This window comes from Cydia amplana, chromosome 1 (assembly GCF_948474715.1).
Source record: "Cydia amplana chromosome 1, ilCydAmpl1.1, whole genome shotgun sequence".
In the NCBI taxonomy this organism is placed as follows: Eukaryota; Metazoa; Arthropoda; class Insecta; order Lepidoptera; family Tortricidae; genus Cydia; species Cydia amplana.
In genome coordinates, this window is record NC_086069.1 from 15012610 (window position 1) to 15038869 (window position 26260).

At 36.2% G+C, this 26260-nt stretch overlaps 1 protein-coding gene across 1 annotated transcript; it reads right to left on the reverse strand.

Moving 5' to 3' along the window:
- Nucleotides 1–24422: 24422 nt before the first annotated feature.
- LOC134653791 (uncharacterized) lies at nucleotides 24423–25456 on the reverse strand. The gene has a single exon (XM_063509161.1). It carries the CDS (start codon nucleotides 25454–25456, stop codon nucleotides 24467–24469), a length of 990 nt encoding a protein of 329 aa, XP_063365231.1. The 3' UTR covers nucleotides 24423–24466.
- Between the last annotated feature and the right edge of the window lie 804 nt (nucleotides 25457–26260).

A 26260-nucleotide genomic window follows, 5' to 3' on the forward strand; every position in this document is an offset into this window, starting at 1 on the left:
GTTAGGAATTTTAATCTTTGTAAAAATCTATTATATAAAAAAATAAGAAACCTAATTTCAGCGTTTTCGAAAATTCATCCCTCAAGTTGGTGAAAAAGGGGTTGAAAGTTTGTATGGAGATCAAATATTTTTGTGAATGTGGGACTTGAAACTATGTATATGGGTATATTATTATAAGACAGGAAAAGTAATATCAGCGTTTTTGAAAATTCATCTCCTAACAGGGTTAAAAAGGGGTTGAAAGTCTGAATCCATTACAAATGCTTTGAAACTTTTTAGAAAGGCATAATAGCCGATTACAAAAAAAAGTAGTTGCGACGTTTTAGGATACTCAACCCCTAAGGTGGTAAAAATGGGGATGAAACTTTGTCTAGGGGTGCAAATTTTATTTAGGACCTTGAAACTTCGCAAAAAGGTATTAAATTAAAAAACAACAAACCTATTTCAGCGTTTTTAAAAATTCATCCCCCGCGGTGGTGAAAAAGGGGTTGAAAGTTTGTACGGAGATCAAATATTTTTGAGAGTGCGGGACTTGAATCTTTGTATAAAGCCATATTATTAGAACTCAAGAAAAGTAATTTCAGCGTTTTTAAAAATTCATCCCTTAAAAGGGTTAAAAAGGGATTGAAAGATTGTATAGGGTTTAAATCTTATTTTAAGCTACAAATTTGTAATTTCGTAAAAAGTTACTTCATTAAAAGAGAAGAAAACTAATGTCAGCGTTTTGTCAAAATTCAACATTTAAGGTGGTGAAAAAGGGGTTGAAAATTTGTATGGAGGTCAATTTTTTTATAAATGCGGGACTTGAATCTTTGTATAATGACATATTATTAGATTACGAGAAAAGCGATTTCAGCGTTTTTAAAAATTCATCCCCTATAAGGGTCCAAAAGGGGTTGAAAGTTTGTATAGGGTTCAAATTTTATTTAAAGCTAGGAACTTGAAACTTCGTAAAAAGATATTTATTAAAAAAACAAGAAAACCTATTCAGCGATTTTAAAAATTCATCCCCCGAGGAGGTTAAAAAGGGGTTGAAAATTTGTATGGAGATCAAATAGTTTTCAGAGTGCGGGACTTAAATCTTTGTATAAAGCCATATTATTAGAACACAAGAAAACTAATTTCAGCGTTTTTAAACATTCATCCCATAATAGGGTTAAAAGGGGTTGAAAGTTTGTATAGGTTATAATTTTATTTAAAGCTAGGAACTTGAAGCTTCGTATTAAAAGTATAGGTATTTTATTAAGAGAAAAGAAAACTAATTTCAGAGTCTTTGATAATTCATCCCCAAGGTGGTGAAAGGGGGGTTGAAAATTAGTATGGAACCCAAATATTTATGTGAGTGCGGGACTTGAATCGTTGTATAAATGCATATTATTAGAATACAAGAAAAGTAATTTCAGCGTTTTTAAAAATGCGTCCCCTAAAGGTTAAGAGTTGGACTTAAACAGGGGTTGAGAGTTGGTATAGGGTTCAAATTTTATTTAAAGCTAGGAACTTCAAACTTCGTAAATAGGTAGTTAGGTTAGGTAGTAGGTTTTATTAAATAGTGGACTTGATTGGACTTAAACAGGGGTTGAGAGTTGGTATAGGGTTCAAATTTTATTTAAAGCTAGGAACTTCAAACTTCGTAAATAGGTAGTTAGGTTAGGTAGTAGATTTTATTAAATAGTGGACTTGAAAATCTTAGGGGTTGAGAGAGATTATATCGAGAACAATTTTATTCAGTTAGGGGCTTGAAACTTCGTAGCCAGGTTGTGAAAGACAAATCTCATGCGTTGCATAATAATTAACAAATGAATATGTGTCCCTACTCCTATCTTTTGCTGCATAATGTTCTAAGCTAATGTAGAATTTATAACCACCAATATACAAATCCACGCGTACGAAGTCGCGGGCAACAGCTAGTAGGTATATTATATAGCAAGATTGTCATTAAATCAAGTCGGTTGTTTTCAAAGCAAGTATGTTGGAACTTTGGTCAAGCGTCCAACTCGCCGAGTATCGACTTGCAAGACTTCAGAGGGCCTTTGAACGTTTCAGAACTTGCCACATTTGTATCGCTGTACAACACTTTCATCAGAATTTTTCCGGCACTTAATTATAAGTTTTAGCCGAATGCCATAAGGTTGTTTTTGCTCAAAAAATGTGAAACGAGATAAGACCGGGTAAAAATCATCCCTCGAAATTTCAGTCTTGAAATTAACAAGTCGATACCTCCAACGGAATGTCAACCATGGTGAAAGAACGTAGGGTTTCATTTTAAGTGTCCTGTATATCTTCTAATAAAATAGGCCAGGAGTTGAGACCCCTCGTGTAGTTTAAGAGGCGACTAGCATCGAATAAAAGAGGGTTAGAGAGCTCTTTATAAATCTGACTCATGGATTTTTTACACTTGAGTTTGATGTCAAGAAGCGTTGAGACGTGAAAAGCAAATTTTATAAATTAAAGGGGACTGGAGAGCCATCAAGTGAAATTGAGGAGATTGGATCGATGATTCCGAAGTGTCAGATTCGTGACGTTGAAAATATTGCTATAGGTAAGTGCAACATTTTTAAGTAACGCTTTTTTTTCGTAATAATATTTCTGTCGCAAAATAGGTAAATCTTTTTTCATACTGGTTATCGCAATAGCATATCAGAAAAACTATGGTACTACGGACTACTATGGACTATGGTAAAATTATATACTATGAGGGTGGCATATCACCCCTTGCCTGGTAAAGAATACAATTACACTAAATTGAATAGGAATGGCAGTTAATTACTCAGACAAGCAACGGGATTACCGTATCTCACGGTTTTTTTTCTGGTTTAAAGGAAGATATCCGAATTTTGTAAATACATTTTGTACAAGACATTCAATACGGTTGCAAATCTATATAATAAAGTTAATAAAACACATTTGTTCTTCGCGGTCTGGTAAAGGGTTATGTACCAGGCTTTTTCATGAGAACCCTAAACAGGATATCGGTCGTGCGATTTTCTAATTTGCTTTCATTCGAACTCACCTCATTGCCCTCGTTTAAATATCGCGTGAAATCCATGTGACTTTAGGTGCCCTCCAGGACGGTCAGCATCAAATATACAGCAAATGTTTTGGAGTCGCGTAAACACAGTTTTAGATTTCAAAGACTGCGGACGTTTCACATAGCAATAGGAACCCAATGGTATAGGCTCACACATTGAGAGATGGAACAAACTTTTCAAATAATAGGACAGGGCTATAAAAAAAATAAAAAATAAAAAGCATTTATTTCAGACATAAAGCCCATCGGGGTTAGTATAATTATTACTAAACTTAAAATTAGGGTTAATATTATATAAAACTAAAAAATAAAGAATAAAATAACAAAATAAAACAAAAGTAACTTAACCTATGACCCGGTACATAAGGAACTGGCGCATGCAAAAAAAGCCAGTGCCTCATTAGGGGGCTGTCCCACGCCTCTGATACAATGCCCAGGATTCTATTGGGGCTGTCCCGTATCCTGCTAAGGGTTGAAGCACACCTCTTTCGCATGATGGCATGGAATCCATCTATTCCGGCATCGGCAAACATCCCCGAGGCGCTACAGAAACGAGGCAACCCCATCAGAACCCTGTAGGCATTGTTATATTGCACGCGTAGAGCGTTGTAAGCCTTCTGCGTGTAGTTGACCCATAGGCTGCAGGTGTAAAAAGATTGGCAATATGCCGTGAACAGCGTCGCCTTGACTTGATTCGTACACCGCGCAAACCTACGCGCCAACATGTTGCATCTGACTGACAACGCTCTACGCTCACGTTCCATGTCCAGGTTATCACTCAGATCTTCTATGATAGGGTAGGTATAATTTATATCGGATAGGTATTTGTTATTTTCAAAATACTTAATTTCATATATTACCCCATGAATCAAAGTACCAAACCCAAGTTTCCCGGTAGATACAATGCAATATAGTCAAACATTGAGTTTATTAAATCTATATATATAAATGCAAGTGTCCTGACTGACTGACTGACTGACTGACTGACTGATTCATCAACGCAGAGCCGAAACTACAAAAGCTAGAAAGTTGAAATTTGCACACTAGGTTGCATTTGTAAAGTGTACAAGAGATAAGAAGCGATTTTGAAAAATTCAACCCCTAAGGGGGTTAAACAGGGGATGAAAGGTTGTATGGGGTTCAAGTTTTAGTTTAAGCTAGGAATTTGAAACTTTGTAAAAATGTATTATATAAAAAAATAAGAAAACTAATTTCAGCGTTTTCGAAAATTCATCCCCCAAGGTGGTGAAAAAGGGGTTGAAAGTTTGTATGGAGATCAAATATTTTTGTGAGTGTGGGACTTGAAACTTTGTATGTGGGTATATTATTATAAGACAGGAAAAGTAATTTCAGCGTTTTTAAAAATTCATCCCCTAACAGGGTTAAAAAGGGGTTGAAAGTTAGAATCCATTACAAATGCGTTGAAACTTCTTAGAAAGGCATAATAGCCGATTACAAAACAAAGTAATTGCGACGTTTTAGGAAATTCAACCCCTAAGGGGGTAAAAAAGGGGATGAAACTTTGTCTTGGGGTGCAAATTTTATTTTAAGCTAGGACCTTGAAACTTTGCAAAAAGGTATTAGATTAAAAAACAAGAAAACTGATTTCAGCGTTTTTAAAAATTCATCCCCCGAGGTGGTGAAAAAGGGGTTGAAAGTTTGTACGGAGATCAAATAAGAGGGTGCGGGACTTGAGTCTTTGTATAAAGCCATATTATTAGAACTCAAGAAAAATAATTTCAGCGTTTTTAAAAATTCATCCCTTAAAAGGGTTAAAAAGGGGATGAAAGGTTGTATGGGGTTCAAGATTTATTTTAAGCTAGGAATTTGTACCTTTGTGAAAATATATTATATAAAAAAATAAGAAAACTAATTTCAGCGTTTTCGAAAATTCATCCCCCAAGGTGGTGAAAAAGGGGTTGAATTTTTGTATAGAGATCAAATATTTTTGTGAGTGTGGGACTTGAAACTTTGCATATGGGTATATTATTATAAGACGGGGAAAAGTAATTTCAGCGTTTTTGAAACTTCATCCCCTAACAGGGTTAAAAAGGGGTTGAAAGTTTGAATCCATTACAAACGCTTTGAAACTTCTTAGAAAGACATAATAGCCGATTACAAAATAAAGTAATTGCGACATTTTAGGAAATTCAACCCCTAAGGGGGTAAAAAAAGGGATGAAACTTTGTCTTGGGGTGCAAATTTTATTTTAAGCTAGGACCTTGAAACTTTGCAAAAAAGTATTAAATTAAAAAACAAGAAAACTAATTTCAGCGTTTTTAAAAATTCATCCCCCGAGGTGGTGAAAAAGGTGTTGAAAGTTTGTACGGAGATCAAATATTATTGAGGGTGCGGGACTTGAGTCTTTGTATAAAGCCATATTATTAGAACTCAAGAAAAGTAATTTCAGCGTTTTTAAAAATTCATCCCTTAAAAGGCTTAAAAAGGGGATGAAAGGTCGTATGGGGTTCAAGATTTATTTTAAGCTAGGAATTTGAAACTTTGTGAAAATATATTATATAAAAAAATAAGAAAACTAATTTCAGCGTTTTCGAAAATTCATCCCCCAAGGTGGTGAAAAAGGGGTTGAAAGTTTGTATGGAGATCAAATATTTTTGTGAGTGTGGGACTTGAAACTTTGTACGTGGGTATATTATTATAAGACAGGAAAAGTAATTTCAGCGTTTTTAAAAATTCATCCCCTAACAGGGTTAAAAAGGGGTTGAAAGTTAGAATCCATTACAAATGCTTTGAAACTTCTTAGAAAGGCATAATAGCCGATTACAAAATAAAGTAATTGCGACGTTTTAGGAAATTCAACCCCTAAGGGGGTAAAAAAGGGGATGAAACTTTGTCTTGGGGTGCAAATTTTATTTTAAGCTAGGACCTTGAAAATTTGCAAAAAAGTATTAAATTAAAAAACAAGAAAACTTATTTCAGCGTTTTTAAAAATTCATCCCCCGAGGTGGTGAAAAAGGGGTTGAAAGTTTGTACGGAGATCAAATATGATTGAGAGTGCGGGACTTGAGTCTTTGTAAAAAGCCATATTATTAGAACTCAAGAAAAGTAATTTCAGCGTTTTTAAAAATTCATCCCTTAAAAGGGTTAAAAAGGGGATGAAAGTTGTATGGGGTTCAAGATTTATTTTAAGCTAGGAATTTGAAACTTTGTAAAAATGTATTATATAAAAAAATAAGAAAACTAATTTCAGCGTTTTCGAAAATTCATCCCCCAAGGTGGTGAAAAAGGGGTTGAAAGTTTGTATGGAGATCAAATATTTTTGTGAGTGTGGGACTTGAAACTTTGTATATGGGTATATTATTATAAGATAGGAAAAGTAATTTCAGTGTTTTTAATAATTCATCCCCTAAAAGGGTTAAAAAGGAGTTGAAAGTTTGAATCCATTACAAATGCTCTGAAACTTTTTAGATAGGCATAATAGCCGATTACAAAAAAAAGGAATTGCGACGTTTTAGGAAATTCAACCCCTAAGGGGGTAGAAAAGGGGATGAAACTTTGTCTTGGGGTGCAAATTTTATTTTAATCTAGGACCTTGAAACTTCGCAAAAAGGTAAAGAAAACTATGGTCAGCGTTTTTCAAAATTCAACATTTAAGGTAGTGAAAAAGGGGTTGAAAATTTGTACGGAGGTCAACATTTTTTGTAAATACGGGACTTGAATCTTTGTATAATGACATATTATTAAAATACGAGAAAAGTAATTTCAGCGTTTTTAAAAATTCATCCCCTATAAGGGTCCAAAAGGAGTTGAAAGTTTGTATAGGGTTCAAATTTTATTTAAATCTAGGAACTTGAAACTTCGTAAAAAGGTATTTTATTAAAATAACAAAAAAACCTATTCAGCGTTTTTAAAAATTCATCCCCCGAGGAGGTGAAAAAGGGGTTGAAAGTTTGTATGGAGATCAAATATTTTTGAGAGTGCGGGACTTAAATCTTTGTATAAAGCCATTTTATTAGAACATAAGAAAACTAATTTCAGCGTTTTTAAAAATTCATCCCATAACAGGGTTAAAAAGGGGTTGAAAGATTGTATAGGTTATAATTTTATTTAAATATAGGAACTTGAAGTTTCGTAAAAAAATACTTTATTAAGAGAAAAGAAAACTAATTTCAGAGTCTTTGATAATTCATCCCCCAAGGTGGTGAAGGGGGTCGAAAATTTGTATGGAACCCAAATATTTACTTGAGTGCGGGACTTGAATCGTTGTATAAAGGCATATTATTACAATACAAGAAAAGTAATTTCAGTGTTTTTAAAAATTCATCCCCTAAAAGTTTAAACAGGGGTTGAGAGTTGGTAGAGGGTTCAAATTTTATTTAAAGCTAGGAACTTCAAACTTCGTAAATAGGTAGTTAGGTAGTAGGTTTTATTAAATAGTGGACTATATTGAGTTTTTATTCAGTTAGGGGCTTGAAACTTCGTAGCCAGGTTGTAAAGGCAAATCTCATGCGTTGTATAATAATTAACAAATGATTAACCGTCCCTACTGCTATCTTTTGCTGCATAATGTTCTAAGCTAAGGTAGAATTTATAACCACCAATAAGTACGTAACAATAAGTACGTGTAAGTACGTAAGAAGCAATCTAAGCTCTTATAAAACCCGTGAGCAGCAGTCGGGTAGAAGCACGCGCGGTGGAAGTCTCATTCTGGTACCGGCCCATACTACCGCTAAAGCTAAGAAATCCCTTGGTGTTTTAGGCGTCAGACTGTTCAACACGTTACCTGCTGAAATCAGAGATGTCCTTAGTGATTTCACATTTACTAGAAAGATTTAAAAAATGTTATTGGAGATGGCCTGCTACACGATCGACGAATTCTTCGACAGGGTGTCATTGATCCATACACACAATGTGAAAATCTAAATCACTGTTTCGATGGGACCATGATGGGACATTACTTTCACTGTAAAATGTTATTTTTAATTTAGATATTTTAATATGGATTATTAGAAAGCCTTAATGTAACTATTTAAAATTATTTAACGAAACATGGAATTATTTTAGTTTTAAGTTTATAATTATGATCGACACGACATACCTATGTATTTCTGTTCTGCTTTTATTTGTTGTTAAGTATGTTTATTTAGTAGTATGTACATTTAGTGAAATGTAATTTTATTTTATGTACTTACTCCTAACATGTAATTAACGTTATCAATAAAATATGAATATGAATATGATTATGAATATGAATATACAAATCCACGCGTACGAAGTCGCGGGCAACAGCTAGTTAATTATAACTGAGGTACCTACCTAAATGAAAGATCACCTCGTAAAAATATACAAAGTTTCTGATAATAACACTCCTAGTTGTATTGAATGTTCAAATTGGACTACCTACCTTAACATCAACTTACGATAATGGATGACATGGATGTATTCATAACAATTAGAGGCCCCGCACAGAATTCGCGAGTCTAATAATACCTATTGAATGGTTAACCATACAGCTTCATCACTGGCGACAATGTCTGTTTATTTAGCAGTCAATACAACAATTATTTTATGTATAAAATATCCGACGTCCTCATTCTACTCTACTATATATAACGCCGTATATATAACGCTGCCGATGAAAATTGGACAATAGTTACCTACTCTTATTCAATTCAATTCAATTCTCTTTATTTCAGATAAAGCATCCATATCGTGTTAGTTACAAAATAAAAATAAATCTTAAGCTAAAACTTAAATACTATGTTAGTAAAATAAATTAAATTATTCTTAAAACCTACAGGCCAGCCTATTTGACATAAGTCGCTAAAGGCTTGACCTGATCTAGCCAATGTGCCAGTATACTACAGTTATATCTGCTCGCAATCACCTTCAGTATGCCATTCGGACTAGCTCGGACGCGTCCCATTAGCGATGAGATCTTTTTCCGCATGATCGCATGCACGCATGGAACCCGTCCGTATACGTTTCGGGAAACATCTTCGACGCACTGCACTATCTAGGCAATCCCAACAGCATCCTAAAGGCGTTGTTGTACTGAATGCGAAGGGCGTTATAGGCTCGTTTGGTATACCTTACCCACAAGCTGCTAGAGTAAAAAGATTGGTTGTATGCTTTATGAAACTTGTTAGTTACAGAACTTTTACACAACGTTGTCTTTGGGCGTTTTCTAAAATAAATATTGAAAACCCGATTCTCCCAGATCCTGGTGTTTTTGGGTTCTTTCAACTCAGAATCACTAGCATATTCAATCCTGATGATAAAAAAAATTGTCCCAAAATTTTGTATGAAAATTGTATACATTCCACTACGGCACGTTACATACATACAAGTGAACATTTTTCTCATACTAAAAACGTGACGTAATGGAATGGACATTTTGGGACATCTTTTTTTAATGGTAGGATGGAGGGATTCGAGTGCTGTCGATTCTGAGTAGAATGAGCCCAAGAATGTCCAGATTTGAATCGGGTTTTCGATATTTATTTTAGAAAAAGCCCCTTTATGTTCCTTTTCTATCTATTCCATAAAAATATGAAGTTAACCAATAGATCGATCAGCAACTTCTTAACTGTGGCGGCCACGATGAAAGGAACACGATCAAAAAGGCAAGTTGTTCCGAAAACTTAGGCGTCTATTGTAAAGTTCTTGTGTTTTTTTCTGATCCGTATCTAACAAAGGGGCCACTTACTGCTTTGACCCGACACTGACGAAGCACCTGCTTGTTGAGTTCTGACTTCTGACTTTGCTTAAAACTTTTTGTCGTTATGTCTGAGGCGTATCTTAATGATCTGTCGTCTGACAGTTAGTTCATATGGTTGGCTGGCATTTCCTTAATTCGCCATCAACTCATTTCATTTTCATTTTCGACAGGTAATTTTTTTTTGTATTTTGTTTCAGGCAGGAATAAGAAGCTATATATAAATATAACAAAGTACCTATATTTTAAAAAACTCCACGAGTCAGGATCCACTTATATTCTAAATATGTCACCCCTGTAAGAGACGAATTTATCATCCGCCCCTTGATTAAAATCGATCAAGCCGTATGTCAAAAAGTTAAACAAACAGGCGCATGAAATCAAACCCCCCCACACATTTTTTTACCGGAGAACGGGAAGAGTTAATTTAGGTAAATTATATATGTAGGTATGTGGTTATGTTTGTTCGAGTTCGAGCTGCGGCGAACTGAAATTAAAACGAATATTAACAGAATTTAAACTTTAAAGTAAAATGAAGGTTTTGTACTATAAAATCCGTTTTCTACTTGTTGTACTTTTTAAACTCTTCATTCCAAACATTACACTTTCTTATGAAATCATTTTAACACATTTTAGCACATTTTAATAACTCATGCTACGAATCCTACAAAATGTACCTATATGGATACCTATTCGTAACTCGTTTTTTACACTTAAAAGTTCCCAGATAAGTATTCATAACCGACCACTAACAAGTAATCAAAGGCTTGTGTTCTGAACCCTTTGATTTCAAAGTGACGCGCAAAAAAGAGCTGAAAGGAACTTTTACGAGAGTTCCTGAAATTTCGTTGTGTAATGATGATGTAGGTAAGATAGGTACTCGTACTTCTTGACGGTGAACTTATACGATTAAGGTCGGTCCATTACAACCTCCATCACGAGGCTGTTTCTCAATGTCTATGAAGTTCATTAAAGCTGACACTTGTTCACTTTTAGTTTATAAGAATTATAAGTTTATGGCAAAAATTTACTTTTTGGTACAAGATTTTATCGCTGACTGTACTTTTATTTTCACAGACAACTAATATTCATTAAGACAATTATAAAAACCCCAAACACAATTAGGTTGTGTTGTTTTATCACAGAGTTCGTATGGCCACCTCCTGTCTCCATCATCAGATCAGCTCCATGGTACCATACTATTGCATTGTCACCCGACTTAATACACACGTATGACGCGATCGAAGAGTTGGTACATACAGAGATTCGCCGCCGGGGTCTTTTAGAAATCGACAAACTATACAGTAATAAACAGTTTATTTTTTCATTTACTTGATAAATCATATAATAAAGTTAGAACTTTTAATAGAGACGCAACATGGTGCCTTAAAATATTGCTCTCTATGTTATCCGTAACGCATAATAAGAAATATCGCCCTAATATAATATTAAGTAGTTGTATTCTGCCCATTTATCTTTAAATTAATGTCAACAGCTACAACCTAGATATTTAGTGTCTACAGTTTGCGCACAATATCCGAGGATCGCAGGGGAGCCCCGTTTCACCTCCACCCTAAAATAAGCTGACTGGATACAACTTCTTCCCTAAATATATATAGGTACTTTATCAAAATGTTGTTTGTTGTACTCGTAAAGGTGCGATTCGTAGCTTACAAAATATTAGATAGCGTTTTTATTCAAGTTTCTTACGGTAGCTATTTTCCAGTTCATCAAGAAGGGATCGTGGGAAGCGGCACGTGTCCGGCGCTGACAAAAACCCGCGTCGGCCCGACCCGACCTACCTATTCTCCTGCTACAAAACTAATGTTCAAGTTTGCTCTCTTTTCATGTGAATGACCGCTCAGAACGATTGTTACCGTGTTATGATTAGATACAGAACAATGCCCGAGTTTAGTTTATAAAGGATACACTTTTTGGGGCCCAATTAAAATCTTAGTACCTTTTCTCATCGTTAAAAGACTGATTCCCATTTCCACCAAGCTTAATATTAAGCATAAAAGGTGAAGCGCCTGACCACAGCTAGACTATGACGATATAAAAGGGATTTACGAGGCACGGTTCCATTCTTCAAAGGATTCTTTTTATCGCTAATCCCTCCTAGGGGTGGGAATATTAGATTACCTTTTACCAAGGGATTCGACTTGGTAAAAGTACGAGTATTGTGTTACCGGAGATCGTCATATGACGTTATTTGGATGACTCGATATTACTGTGTTTTATCAATACATGTATCCAATATTTTATAGTTAAAAGTCGTCGAATGCGGAAAATTATGTAAAAATGTGTTTGCTTTATCCGATAAGTTCTCAAATGTTCGTGGCTGCGAAGATAAACTAAGTACATATCTGGGGGCACGGTAGTGCCCCCGCCAAGACGAGCAAAGCGAAGCGCAAGGGCACTACCTACCTTTTCTCGAAGCGCTTCGTCGTTTTTTTGAACCCTCATAACTTGGATTTGAATTATACCAGATAAACAAAATTCTCGGGATATGATGTCAATAGTGGACTTATTAAACATAAAAAATTTCAATTGCATAGCTCTTATACTTAAGACTTTATTCATATCTAAAAAACCCCAATTTCGTCACTGACTCACTCACTGTTGATCATCAAACTACTTCCTGAAGTCCTAGGAAGCTGAAATTTGGTATGTAAGATAGTATTAGCACACAAACAACAAAATAATTCAAAAACTTGAAATTGTTTGCCCCTAAGGGGAGGAAAAGGGGGGTGGAATTTTGTATGGGAAATCAATAACCGCTGAACCGATTTAGTTGAAATTTGGTATGTAGATAGTTTTTGAAATGGAGAATGGCATAGAATAGTTTTCAACCCCAAAATCACCCCGTAAGGGTGAAAAGCGGGTGGAAAAGGGCGTTAGAGGAAAAAGAGGGTTGAAGTTTGTATGGGGAATCAGTAAAAAGCAGATTGTATAAAAGATGCCCCGAGGTACGTATTTCAGGATTTTTAATAGTACCTTAAATCACACGCGCAACCCTTTAAATTAGGGAATGGAAGCAACTTACAAAAAGAAGTGAAATCCCACCAAAAACATTTTCATGTAAAATGTTGCCAAGACGAAACCATAAGGCTCGCACTGACAAAAAGTTATCAGATCTCTTGTAGAGCCAAGCTTCTAACTCTACAAGCCCTAACTTCACAAACTCTACACCTTAGTCAAAATATGTGGCTTGGCCGTTTCGTTACTCCAAGAACTATTGTATTATAAAAAAATAATGAATACATTATTCACCTTACGTCCATGTGACAGTAGCGAAACGGTCAAGCCACATATTTTGACTAAGGTGTAGAGTTTGTGAAGTTAGGGCTTGTAGAGTTAGAAGCTTGGCTCTACAAGAGATCTGATAACTTTTTGTCAGTGCGAGCCTTATGGTTTCGTCTTGGCAACATTTTACATGAAAATGTTTTTGGTGGGATAGTTTATGTTCACAACTGTACTAATAATTTAAAGTCCGTCGGTCCTCGTAAAAAGTTTTAAATACTTATAATAATAGTAGGTACGTACACACCAGAAACTTTCTGAATGGTAATCTAATATTCCCACCCCTAGCAGGGATTAGCGATAAACATAATCCTTTGATGAATGGAACCGTGCCTCGTAAATCCCTTTTATAACGTCATCGTCTAGCTGTGGTCAGGCGCTTCACCTTTTATGATTAGGAAGCTTGGTGGAAACGGGAACCAGTCTTTTAATGAGACAAGGGTAATATTATGGACAAAAGCAATCAAAACAAGTTATCTCACGTGTACACCTATTTTATACTCTGTACCTACGTATAGTGTTAATATAACTTTTTGATTACAAACTTACAAAGCAAACACGTGTCAATAACGTTTTAAAGGCATTATACAATATACAACAATGTTCCCTACAGATCGTGCAACACAAGCTACGTGTTACGGCGTAGCGCTACGAATTGTGCCCTGTTTATCAAAAGCTTGTAACTTTTAATACAAGTGGAAGTCCCTTTCTAACAAAACCTGTCAAAAAGGTCGGTGAATAACTCAGTATCCGCTATTCAGACGGTAAGTTGTCGTTGATTTAAAAATGATTCAATATAAATTCTAAGTACGTACCTTGTAGTTGCGTTTGTACACAACATAAAAAGGTCAAATTTAATACGGCTTTCTCTGAAACAAAATTTTTTTTTGGCATAATTAATCTATCTGTTCCTAAAGTAAGATGTATTTAAAAACTGGAGTTGAAAATGGTCCAAGTCAAGTACTTAAGTCAAGTTTGGTATAATTTTCTACTAAACCAAAGATGTAAATCAGTTAAGTATTGATTCCCCATGCAATCTTTTCGCCTTCTTTAAGGATTATTTCTGGGATTATAACTATTCTACGCCCTTCCCTGAAATTCAAACTGCCTCTATGCCGAATTTTAACTAAATCGGTTCAGCGGTATAAGCGTGAATTAGTTTTTTATTAAATATTGTATATGTTTGTACGTCATAACGGTGTCAAATTTGGCTTAGTACCTAGCTTAATTGATGTAGATATCAAGTTATAGTTAAGAGCAACCCAAGTAGGGGGCCCCCCAAATATTTACATCGGAAATCTTGCTGGTGGCTCTTTTTCTCAAATCTATCCTTGGGTCCCTGATGGTCCTGAAATAAATGAATTTATTTATTATTTAAGGACCAATCCTGCCAAAGGAAATCTTTAGTTCACGAATCGCCGTATTTCATCTGGTACAACGTCCGCTATTACCTACTTTATTGACTGATTGAACATTAAATTCGGTTACTGCGATAGTTCATCTTGAAATAAACGCCACCGTCGCCGCCGACCACGCCCACAACGATCACAAGCGCTATAAAGGGTTCGAAACGTCGGGATTCGGGATGTACTCTTATTTGAAATTCGTTATATCTTATAACTTATAAGATATACGCGATATAATCTGTTCTGTGTTTTTATATTTTATGATTTTTATGTACTTCCACTACTTAGTTACTTTGTAGGTGTGTGGTGTTATGTTCCTAATGATAAGTAAAGTTGCTAGAGCTTTTGAGGTTGCTCTGTGTTTGCGGCGAGTCCGCGAGTTATTTGTCACTTTAAGTCAACATAGTGAATCCTTATATAACTACCCATTATTACAGACCGGCACTCGAGGCACCTCTGGAGTTGCAAGCGTTCATCCACGGTTTGTGTCCTGGGGTTGAGCAGTCATAATTATGCCAATGTCGTGTTGTAAAAATAGTTTATAACAGGAAGAGTGACAAGCTCGCTATAGAGACGCAGAAATAAATATGTGGGTGTCGATTATATGTCCCTTGAGTATTATTTACTTACATCTGCGTAGAGTTAGGTTTATTTTAGTCGGAATATTATCGTAACGTTCCTGGGGTCGAACCCACAAAAACCCGTGGTGGCTTAGACTAAAGAGGAAATTAATAAGTCTTTGTGAATTCAGAACGAACGATGCATGTATTCGGGTACCTACACATAAAAACATTCAATTAAAATAGGCTTAAATTAAGTACATAAATTGAATGTTACAGTACTGCGGGTGGTTCCAGAAAAGGATAATACTCAGTATGTGTCGCAACTCTTGAGTACCTAGTGTTAGGACGCTAATTTTTAGTGTACCCGTTGACACGTAATATAAACACGAAAACACACCTCAGAAACAGAACAGAAGCAGAATACGACAGAATGTGCATTGTAATTTATTTATACGAAAACCGAGGCGAAAATAATTAGAATTACACTATACATAAACAATAAATATTTATATCAACGCTAAAGTACAGAATTGGGTACAAATAGATATAGGTCAGATAGGTGGAGATCGTTTGTTCCTTGAGTAGGTGCAGTTTTAGTTTAGTTTTGAACATGTATAGACTGTATTAGTGAACTGGCATTTCTAATTAGTAGCGGGAAATTGTTCCAGCACCGCGTGGCTGCGTTCCGGAAGCTCCCAGGGAAACTAGCCGACCTGTGTCTCGAACAGATGAGGCGGAGGGTTTGCCTTACGTGTTTACTGGAGAACGCGGTAGTCTTTCGTAGAGGTAAGATGGTCTACATAACCCCGAACGGGAGGGAAGTAAAATGTATTTTTCTACGCGCGCGCCTCGATTTTAAGCATATTGCTACTATTTAAATACGGTATCACATGTGTTCTTGGTGGAATCGGAAAACCGAATCTGGCACAGTAAGCATTCTGAAGCTTCTGTATCTAGTTGTATTTTATACGAGATAACAAGCTATGGTATAGTATGGACTACAAACATATTCCGAGAAACTCATTACGAACCAACGACCTTCGATTTTAAAATTTTACGCCATACATTTTTGACCTCCGGTTGATCAAAAGACGTGTTGTAATCTCAATCTCAACGGATATCGTAAAATTACGTTCTGCATACAAAATAAAGCGATCGCATAGTTATTCTAGATCTTACCTAGATCAGAAAGGTGATGTTTTATAATAAAGGGTTCGTTCCACAAATCCACAATAATGTCAATAATGAACCAAGTCAGGCCTTGGATCATGAAAAAAAAAAAATTACATATTGGAAACCCCAAAATCTTGTCACAAGAATGATGAACTTAAAAAGATGTTACCACACCGCAATAGAATGACATTGAGGTGGATCTGTATCTATTTTTCTATATAATGCATATTATAGAATAGGTTTCGATCTGAAGTAGATATATCCATGCTTGGCCAGTAGGTAACTTAAGTTAAGTTACTGACCAAGTATGGCAGGTACAGGCAAAGCAGTAAAATTTCTAGCAGCTCTTCGTTCGTTCGTCTTCTTCGTTCATTTCGTTCTACATAGACCTCGGAGTAATAACTAAGTTCTCGTCTAAAACTGAACTGCTATCCCATTCATGGCAAAAATAGAATGGGGTCTAGACAATATCACTAACAATACATTGCCTTTAAGGTAAATCTTATTAAAGTAGCACATTGACATTGTTGTAATTGGGACAAAATGAAATTATTTAAGAATTGGAATGGAAGAAATCAATGACAACAGTAGGTAATCATGTAAATTCTTAAAGATATTGTCTGGACCGAAAACACAAGACATACTTGTCCACATAAACTTTTACCTACTCGTATTAGAAATCCGTTTTGTTAGCAAATAAATACGGTGCAAAAATATTTATCTTTCGACGGACTAATCAGAGAGAATATACGTCTTCGTTATATCGTTATTAAACAAAAATGTTCAAAAATACCTTCGTTAGTAGCGAAAGCTAACAGCCTGTTAACTGCAGTTCGTAAGCTCGTTAAGCTTGCTATTTGGCTTACTACCAAATACCTATCGTAATACCTAACTTTTAGTGGATGACATTTTAAAACAGCTTGTAAAATAGTTTTAAGCGAATTTATATGTAGTTTATATTCGAAATAACTAGTTTAATTTTACTGTTGAAACTAGTGCAAGTGACGTTATATATATTAAACTAGTACCTATGTTTATTCTACGCTTCTTCGTTGAAGTAATATTTTTCAAAGAATATGCATTTTGATTGTAGATTGTAATGCACTTTGTTACGCCCCACAGCAAAAATGGCCTGTCGGATTTTAACGTCAGTGATTTTGTTTGATTCACCGTGTTCATTTAAATTACTTAAGCTTTTTTATATTAAGCGTGACAAATAAATAAAAAAGTTATTAGAAGAAAGCTTTAAACTAGAACGGCATCGTGGCAGGTGTGTCGTGGACAAAGAGCCGTAGAAATTGGAAATAAATTCCCTGAGCCGTGCACCCCACAAGCGCTGACTTTATAGCGGACAACCCAATTAGCCATCCACTGCACGCCGCCCATCCGACACTAGAGGATACCTCATCCAGAGTATGGACGTGGACAATAACAATAGCCCATCTATGATTTTTGTTTAGGATATACAAGTTACAGAAAATTAAGGTCTACTTTGATTCTCGATGCACGATCATTTGAATGGGGTAAGAGACACGTTTATATATAGCTCCTACACGAAGGAGATGCAAAGTTTTTTAGACAAAGGTACCGAATTATCATGAAAATGTGCGAATCAGATTTGATTAATTTTGATTCTTTATGGGTTTAGATTAATCAAAATACGTTAAGTTTTAAAAATACGTAGTTATTTTTCTTTATATTTCATGGCTAGAGTTTTAGTTATTTGTTTTTTTTTTTACGTAAACTATGACAAGTAAGGGTAAAATGAAGCCAAATTAGTTTTTTACAAGCTTTTATTTAACTTGCCCTGTAAGTATGTTAATGTGGGTCAAATCTAGGAAGCAAAATTTGACCCACTTTGTGATTTTCGATTGAGCTGAAATTATGCATGTATGTAAATCGGATATCAATATAATATTATGATTACATATTGGAGCTGATCTGATGATGGAGACAGGAGAGTTGACCATGGGATAACTCTGTGATTTAAATAAACGCAAACTAATTGTGTTTCAGGTTGTTAGAATTGTCTCGATGACTGTATTAGTTACGTGTGGAATGAAAAGTACAGTCAGCAATAAAAGCATATACCAAGAATTTTTACACAGTAGAGGTCGCGGGCAGAAGCTAGTTTTATGATTATAGTACCTACTTGAATTCTATACTTTGAATTCGGTGCCACAAGCGCTTTCATACCAAACTTATCCTCCGCTGTTAGAAACAAGATTGCTACGTGATGTTCCAATATTGGGTAGCCGCTTAACTGACGTAGACCTGCTCCTACATATATGCACAGTACTAAGGTACACTTTTGGACGGAGCAGAGTGTCTAAGATGTTTGCGAATTGGACGCTTTCAACTCAGTCTGGCTTCTATTTCGGCATTTGCAAACAAATTTGAGGCTTCAGTCCTTACCACGTTCGTTGACTAAGATGTAGGTATGTATCTATGTATTAAATTGCTACTCTGAAACGTTATCTAAATCTGTAGTTATTTTAGCAATAGTTGGGCGTCGGTTTTGTTTATTCCTAAGCAGTCGGTTATTTTAATCAGTGCCAGGGGGTGTTAAAACCGTATCAATAAGATATCTTTAATTTGTAATACGTATAATGACTTGGCCATCGCACGGCTGCATAATGACAAAAGGATCATCGTCACCTATTAAAAATAATTCTAATTGAAGATAACGCTAGCGCTAGCTGCAGTTTGAGCATTACACATATTTACGAGTACGGTACGAGTAAAGCATTATGTGCGATTGTCAAGTCATTATATGTATTACAAATTAAAGATATCTTATTGATACGGTTGTAACACCCCCTGGCACTGATTAAAATAACCGACTTGGTTTCACATTACATCTCTAAACTTTTTTGTAGTAAAAGCGTTGCGAGACTTGCACCTTTTTACATGTAATGTTTTTGATGGGATCTCATCTCTTTTTGTAGGCAGTCCTTCATTTGGGGTACTCATACCCATACTGTGTATACACATATCATAACTAAACATATCTTCATTCATACTCACATCGTACATCGTAGTGTACCTTTACTTTACCTACAATTTGTAGAAACTGCAACAGTAACTTTGTAATATCATATATTTATATGGGATTACAAACTTACTTATGCAGTTCTTAGATCTTTAAAACGTGACTGATATTGCAATATTTTTAGGTTTACCCTTAATGTGGCCATTAAACCCTAACTCTGTACCAAATTTCAGCTCTCTGAGTTTATGGGAAGTACTAATTCTATTCTGATGATCATGAGTGAATGAATTAGTGTCATAAATGCGAAACTTTGCTTTCGCTTAACTTCGGACCTACAGACTTGAAATTTTGGAATTTAAGTATGTGATTATAGCTTACTGGATGACGAAAATTTCTGCGTTCTGGTCTTATCCAGAGGTTCTCAAATAGGGGCCTGAAAATGCGGCGACATGGTTCCAGTAAAGGATGGTACGGCAGTGTTTGCTTCGCGCTCGACTTGGCGGGGGCACTGCCTTGCCCCCAGATTTGGTATAAAGATTGACTGGTGCTAAATACCATAAAACGATGGCATTTTAAACTGTAGGTATTGTGAAGACGTTTCTTTTTTACCCGAATACACTGGTAGATGCTAAAAGTTGTTTGATTCACTGCTCTCTCCACTCCAACTTATTATGTTTGTCATCACATCGGTACCTACCTACTTACTTATACATATTTATTTATGTATGATCGACGATCGTGTCTACCTACTGTAATATAAAATATCTGGGTGACCGAGCTTCGCTCGGAAAACATATAAAAACTCGAAAATGCGCGTTTTCCCAGAGATACGACCTAGCTAGATCGATTTTTCGCCCCCGAAAACCCCCGTATAGCAAATTTCATCGAAATCGTTAGAGCCGTTTCCGAGATCGCCGAAATATATATATATATAAATAAATAAATAAATAAACAAGAATTGCTCGTTTAAAGGTATTAGATTAGATAGATTAAATCCACCGCTGCCGGCGGGCTGTGGCGTGTGTTTTGTCTACAATTTTAGAACCTGTCAGTCTAATTCTATACCCGTTCTATCATTTATTTACTAGGATACTTATCAATGGACATTCATTTTAAAATGTCGGCGTTTAATAGCCCATTTAATTACTACATTCCGCCTGGCATTAAATAAGGGTCGGCTGGGTTTTTTTATATGTGTATAGTGACATGCTCTTGTTGTATTCAAGTGTTCATACGTAGTTTGTATTCAATACGAGAAACACAGTTACAAAGAGATTGTTTAAGATAAATACAACAGAGGCGAACTTATCCCTATATGGGATTAGGGAATCTACGAAGATTCGTCAACACACGCTTAATTCCAACACAAGTACCTAATTGTGAAACTCGATTATTGCGATACAAAAAGAAAAATAAACAGCCACATTCTACCCGAGGGCTTTAAGAAAGCCATAACTTACGGAGGCAGTTAGCTGTGAACGTTCTGTATAAACTCAAACCACGCGGAAAAGAATTGTTTACCCGCTGCCGTGCAATACTAAGGTTGTATTAAGTCGTACGTAAATTATTGAAAGGATCAGCTTGCAAAGTGGAAATTTGGCTGAAAAATTAGGCAGGTACTGCTGTTTATATATACAGACTATATCAATATAGTCTGTATATATAAACAGCAGTACCTAAGCTAAGTCAACTTAGCAATAAAGTCTCTGTCATACAAACTGCCACCACTGCTGTGGCGGCCCGGCCAACGCGCTTTCCTCCTCACGAGGCAGTGCACGGGACGGTTGCCTACTCATTTCTTTAGTCTTGAATAAATACGGTTTACGTACGGTTTAATATATCTGTATATTTTCGTTGCAATCGAAGTGAAAATGAAACACAGAGTACGTATTTATAATATACCTACTCGGGAATAAATGCCCATTTTAGATATTCTTGAATTATACAGGCCCTTACTTGCGCTCGAACTGGCAAATTGCGTCGGTCAAATTGGGTTATGTTACGCTCTTGTATAATCTTGTACATCCAAAAATTGAAACGAGTTTTATTTCAAGACAGATTAAACTTGAAAGATAATCTTAGCCTAGATAGAGAGAGCCGCTGGCAGGCGGTGGCATGGGATTACACGGACGTATCTAGGTCTCAATAAATACACTAGCTTCCCGGAGGCCAATTCGAACGTAGGTTCTGATAACTACATAACGTCAGTTTGTTATCATTCGCGCGTGCACGTCGCTCGTAAATACTAGTCTTGTTCGTACTTACATGAATTGACACGAGCGAGACGCGTTGACGTACAAACAGGCATCATTTTTTATTAGGGTTCTATATCAATATAGTCTGTATATATAAACAGCAGTACCTAAGCTAAGTCAACTTAGCAATAAAGTCTCTGCCATACAAACTGCCACCACTGCTGTGGCGGCCCGGCCAACGCGCTTTCCTCCTCACGAGGCAGTGCACGGGACGGTTGCCTACTCATTTCTTTAGTCTTGAATAAATACGGTTTACGTACGGTTTAATATATCTGTATATTTTCGTTGCAATCGAAGTGAAAATGAAACACAGAGTACGTATTTATAATATACCTACTCGGGAATAAATGCCCATTTTAGATATTCTTGAATTATACAGGCCCTTACTTGCGCTCGAACTGGCAAATTGCGTCGGTCAAATTGGGTTATGTTACGCTCTTGTATAATCTTGTGCATCCAAAAATTGAAACGGGTTTTATTTCAAGACAGATTAAACTTGAAAGATAATCTTAGCCTAGATAGAGAGAGCCGCTGGCAGGCGGTGGCATGGGATTACACGGACGTATCTAGGTCTCAATAAATACACTAGCTTCCCGGAGGCCAATTCGAACGTAGGTTCTGATAACTATATAACGTCAGTTTGTTATCATTCGCGCGTGCACGTCGCTCGTAAATACTAGTCTTGTTCGTACTTACATGAATTGACACGAGCGAGACGCGTTGACGTACAAACAGGCATCATTTTTTATTAGGGTTCCGTACCCAAAGGGTAAAAACGGGACCCTATTACTAAGACTCCGCTGTCCGTCCGTCCGTCCGTCCGTCCGTCTTGTCACCAGGCTGTATCTCACGAACCGTGATAGCTAGACAGTTGAAATTTTCACAGATGATGTATTTCTGTTGCCGCTATAACAACAAATACTAAAAACAGAATATAATAAAGATTTAAGTGGGGCTCCCATACAACAAACGTGATTTTTGACCGAAGTTAAGCAACGTCGGGCGGGGTCAGTACTTGGATGGGTGACCGTTTTTTTGCTTGTTTTGCTCTATTTTTTGTTGATGGTGCGGAACCCTCCGTGCGCGAGTCCGACTCGCACTTGGCCGGTTTTTAATGTCAAAATGTAAGGTCGAATTGGCCTCCCTGTGACACTCCAATAGCGCTCTCTTTTATAAATATAGACGAACACGTACATGCTCGTAACGTAGTGTCAATTGGAATAAATATTGTGGTCACTCCTAGAAATCAAATTCTAATGAATATATATACAGGATGTTTCCTGTAACCGGAGCAATAAATAAACTGTTAAAAATTAAACATTTGTTCAGCAACTTTAAAAAATAACTTAAAAGTTTTGATTTTTATTACACTTTAAAGTTTATTCTTAGACGCAATGTAGGTATTGCAATTTTTTATGTTCATAGGGGTCACCCTCAAACGACGTCAAAAACACTGATGTCAGCGTACATTGAAGGCAATATTTATTTTGTATCAAAAAGAGGAAGTCTAAAGGATTCCTAATTTTTAAAAGTTGTTTAAGAAAAGTTTTATAGTTTGAGGAGTATAATATTATGTTTTATGTAATTATTTTCTCGTGTTACAGGCAACACCCTGTAGATATGAACCTATTGGCAAACTGAAAACATATTTGTTCGTGTGCATATGTACTTACCTATTTCAGATAGGTACCTATATCAAAAACATGTAACAGAAGTTACAGGTGCCACCCGGCATCAATAATATTATATAACCATAGATAGGTTATACGCATACCTACTTGAGGAGCAGAAAAAATACTTCCATATTTATTTCTGTGCCTACGAAGAAATCTGTTATTATTGATTAATTTTCACATTGCATCCATCTTTGTCACACTCGTTGTTAAACATAAGCTCGTCTCTTTCTCTTTAGGTGTGCGGGAGCTCGTTAGCACGTGCACATTTCTCGCTTGTCCAGCCGCGACTAAAGGCAACTTGTCCAATTTGTCACAAGGTAAGCGCTTCAATTTTGGAACGCCTATAACCTATCTTGAGGTATAAATCATTGCCCGGCATACAAAGATCATTAACCTATAGGTACCTAGACTTCGATATATTTGCGTTCCATTTCTATTCTGTTCCATTCATATTTAAAAGTCCGAACAATTAACTTCTAAGAGCCCGAAGACACGGAGAAATTCGGGAGGTTACCTATTCAAAAATTCATATTCCCTACAAGTAAATTTATGAGTAAAGTCTTGAAATATTCATACTTCTCGTAAAGGGGTGCTTGCTCCTAATAAATAACGATTGGTAATGGAAGACTTGGGATTTACAAGCGCTACCCGCCATAGTTTGCACGTTTACATATTTATATAGGTAAATGATCACAAAATGTTGGTAAACAAATAGATAAAAAAGGTTACGAAAATCCATCCTCTCTATAGAGGTTTTTCCAAGGACCAAAACAATTGGTGGATAAATTATAAACAGACAAGTTTTAAACACAGACATAGGTAACTACATATTATGTTTTAGACATTTATAAACTGCAAGATTTTTATTATGGAAGCGCCACTATAATTGTCATATTGTCATGGAATTTTATGCTTATGCTTTTATGTAGCACTTCTGAACTCTGGCCAATGCCAGAGTTGCAATCAGTCTGTGTAGTGTAGAGGCAGGCGTTCACTCCGCGATTTCGTCGCGTCGCTACAAGTACATGCAGCGCACACCAATTTTAGTGTTTATGTTGGGTATGCAGTGGAAGTCGAAGATCGTTTGATATATACCTATATATCAACACATACATATACCACTTATCATTCGCTATAAATAAACTAATGTCTATACGAATCTTGGGGTCCCGTAGCCGAGCTGACAGAGGTTCCTAAACAAAGTCAACCGGATAAAGAGGAGGAGCAGAACAATACTAGCTCATATATGACTAGGGTGCTTTGTACTTATTTGTACTTTGTAATTGGTAGGCTGATAGCGTTGTTGGCTGATTTTTAATTTATTTAGGAGAAATGATTACTTGCACATTAAAAAATGATTGTCTTTATTACTGACTCACAGTAGTTACATTTTATGAATATTGATCAGGTTGAATGTCATCTTCATTCATTGCTTCCCAAAGGGTGAGCACTTCATCATCATCATCCATTATATTTTCTTTAGAAACACCTGCTATTTGCAGCGGTACCTTCAGAGTGACATTACGGTACGGCAGTGGTAGATAGACAGTTATCTTCACAAAATAATCCCGAGAAATAAGTTGGGAATGTTCAATAGAGTGGACGTCTTTAGGTATTGGTACTTCTACATTGATAGTTTGAGTTTCGCCGCTTCTCACTCCTGCCGTCTTTATATCAGTAACTATTTCATAAGCAAAAGTCGAATCGTAATATCCGCTTGGTAAAGATATTACTTCCACTAATTTGCTTTCCATGCATTTAAAATTAACATTAGTATCATTAAATATTTCGTACACTAAATCAGCTTTATTGCAGGGCGTTACTACAGGATTGTTAATTGTAGCTTTAAGAGTAACAAAGCTGTCCCTTAATAATTGTATTAGTTTCCTCTGCTTGTCGTAAATCCTTGGTTCTGTCGACAACTTCGGATTAACGCCCGGTATAACATTAATTGTTGCACTAAAACGCTTACAACCTGCAGGACTTTCAAATGTTAATTGTAAATAATAAACAATCTTGCATCGCACTGTATGACTGCCAGAACTTTTAACAAAGTCGAGTGTCGGTGGTATACCCAGTGGCAGTTCAAAGTGGAACTGTGTATCATAAGTGTCAATGGGGACAACCTGCCCAGTTTGGTCATCCAGAAGTGTAATATCTTCATTTAAATATTCTTCTTCATCTTTTATTAATCCGTCTGCTTCATCTTTCTTCCTAGTATTGTGTACTTCTAGATACCCTTTACCGTTTAATGAAATTGAAACCTTTGTACAAACTATTTCTTCGTCTAGAGTATACCTAGCGACGCCTGATACTGTGCCTCCAGTAACAAAGTTTCCATCGGATGATTTACGCAAATTGATGTCACAGTGGATCCCCATAATTAAAAGGGCCAAAGCAAACTGAGTGTGTCCAAATTTGCTGAAGATGTAAATTGCCCCTTTCCTTCGTCTTTTCGTTAAGAATTGGCTCCTGAAATCAAGTGAATTAAAAAATCATAGCAAACATTTTTTCCAATTTAAAGGACAGGATATGTATGTGTACCGAGTAGGTAAATAGTTGATGAAATGATTCAAATTCAATATTTTATTCTGTTAGTAGGCCTCTAGGGCTCTTTCACAAGTCCATAATAGTGTCATAACTAGCATGTCATAACATAACATAACATACTAGCAACATCTGTAAATAGGTAGGTACAATAGCCAATACCTGATACCTGGGTAGGTATATATATTACCTACTTTACAATAATCCATACTTCCATTATATACACTTGTACTAATATTATAAAAGGAAGTCTGTCTGTCTGTCTGTTACCTCTTCACGCTTAAACCGCTGAACCGATTTAGATGAAAATTGGCATAGAGATTGTTTGAGTCCCGAGGAAGGACATAGGATACTTTTTACCCCAGAAATCATTCCTTAAAGGGGTGAAGTTCTTTTGTACGGGGACTTAACAACAACTGCATAACAAACTTTGTCGATAGGAAGTGTCCCGCTCGCGCGGTGTAGCACCGGCGCTGGTGCACGATTTCGTTGAAATTTGGCATAGAGATAGTTTGAGTCCCGGGGAAGGACATAGGATGGTTTTTATGTCGTAAGTCATCCATAAAGAGGGTGTATAAATGAATTGCCTGTTAATTGGTGTAGGCCTAAGCAATAAATCATTATTCTCAAGATTATTG

Bases quoted from the DNA above. Each gene is read 5' to 3' on its own strand.
- LOC134653791 (XM_063509161.1), bottom strand. From the start codon at position 25,456: ATGGGGATCCACTGTGACATCAATTTGCGTAAATCATCCGATGGAAAC.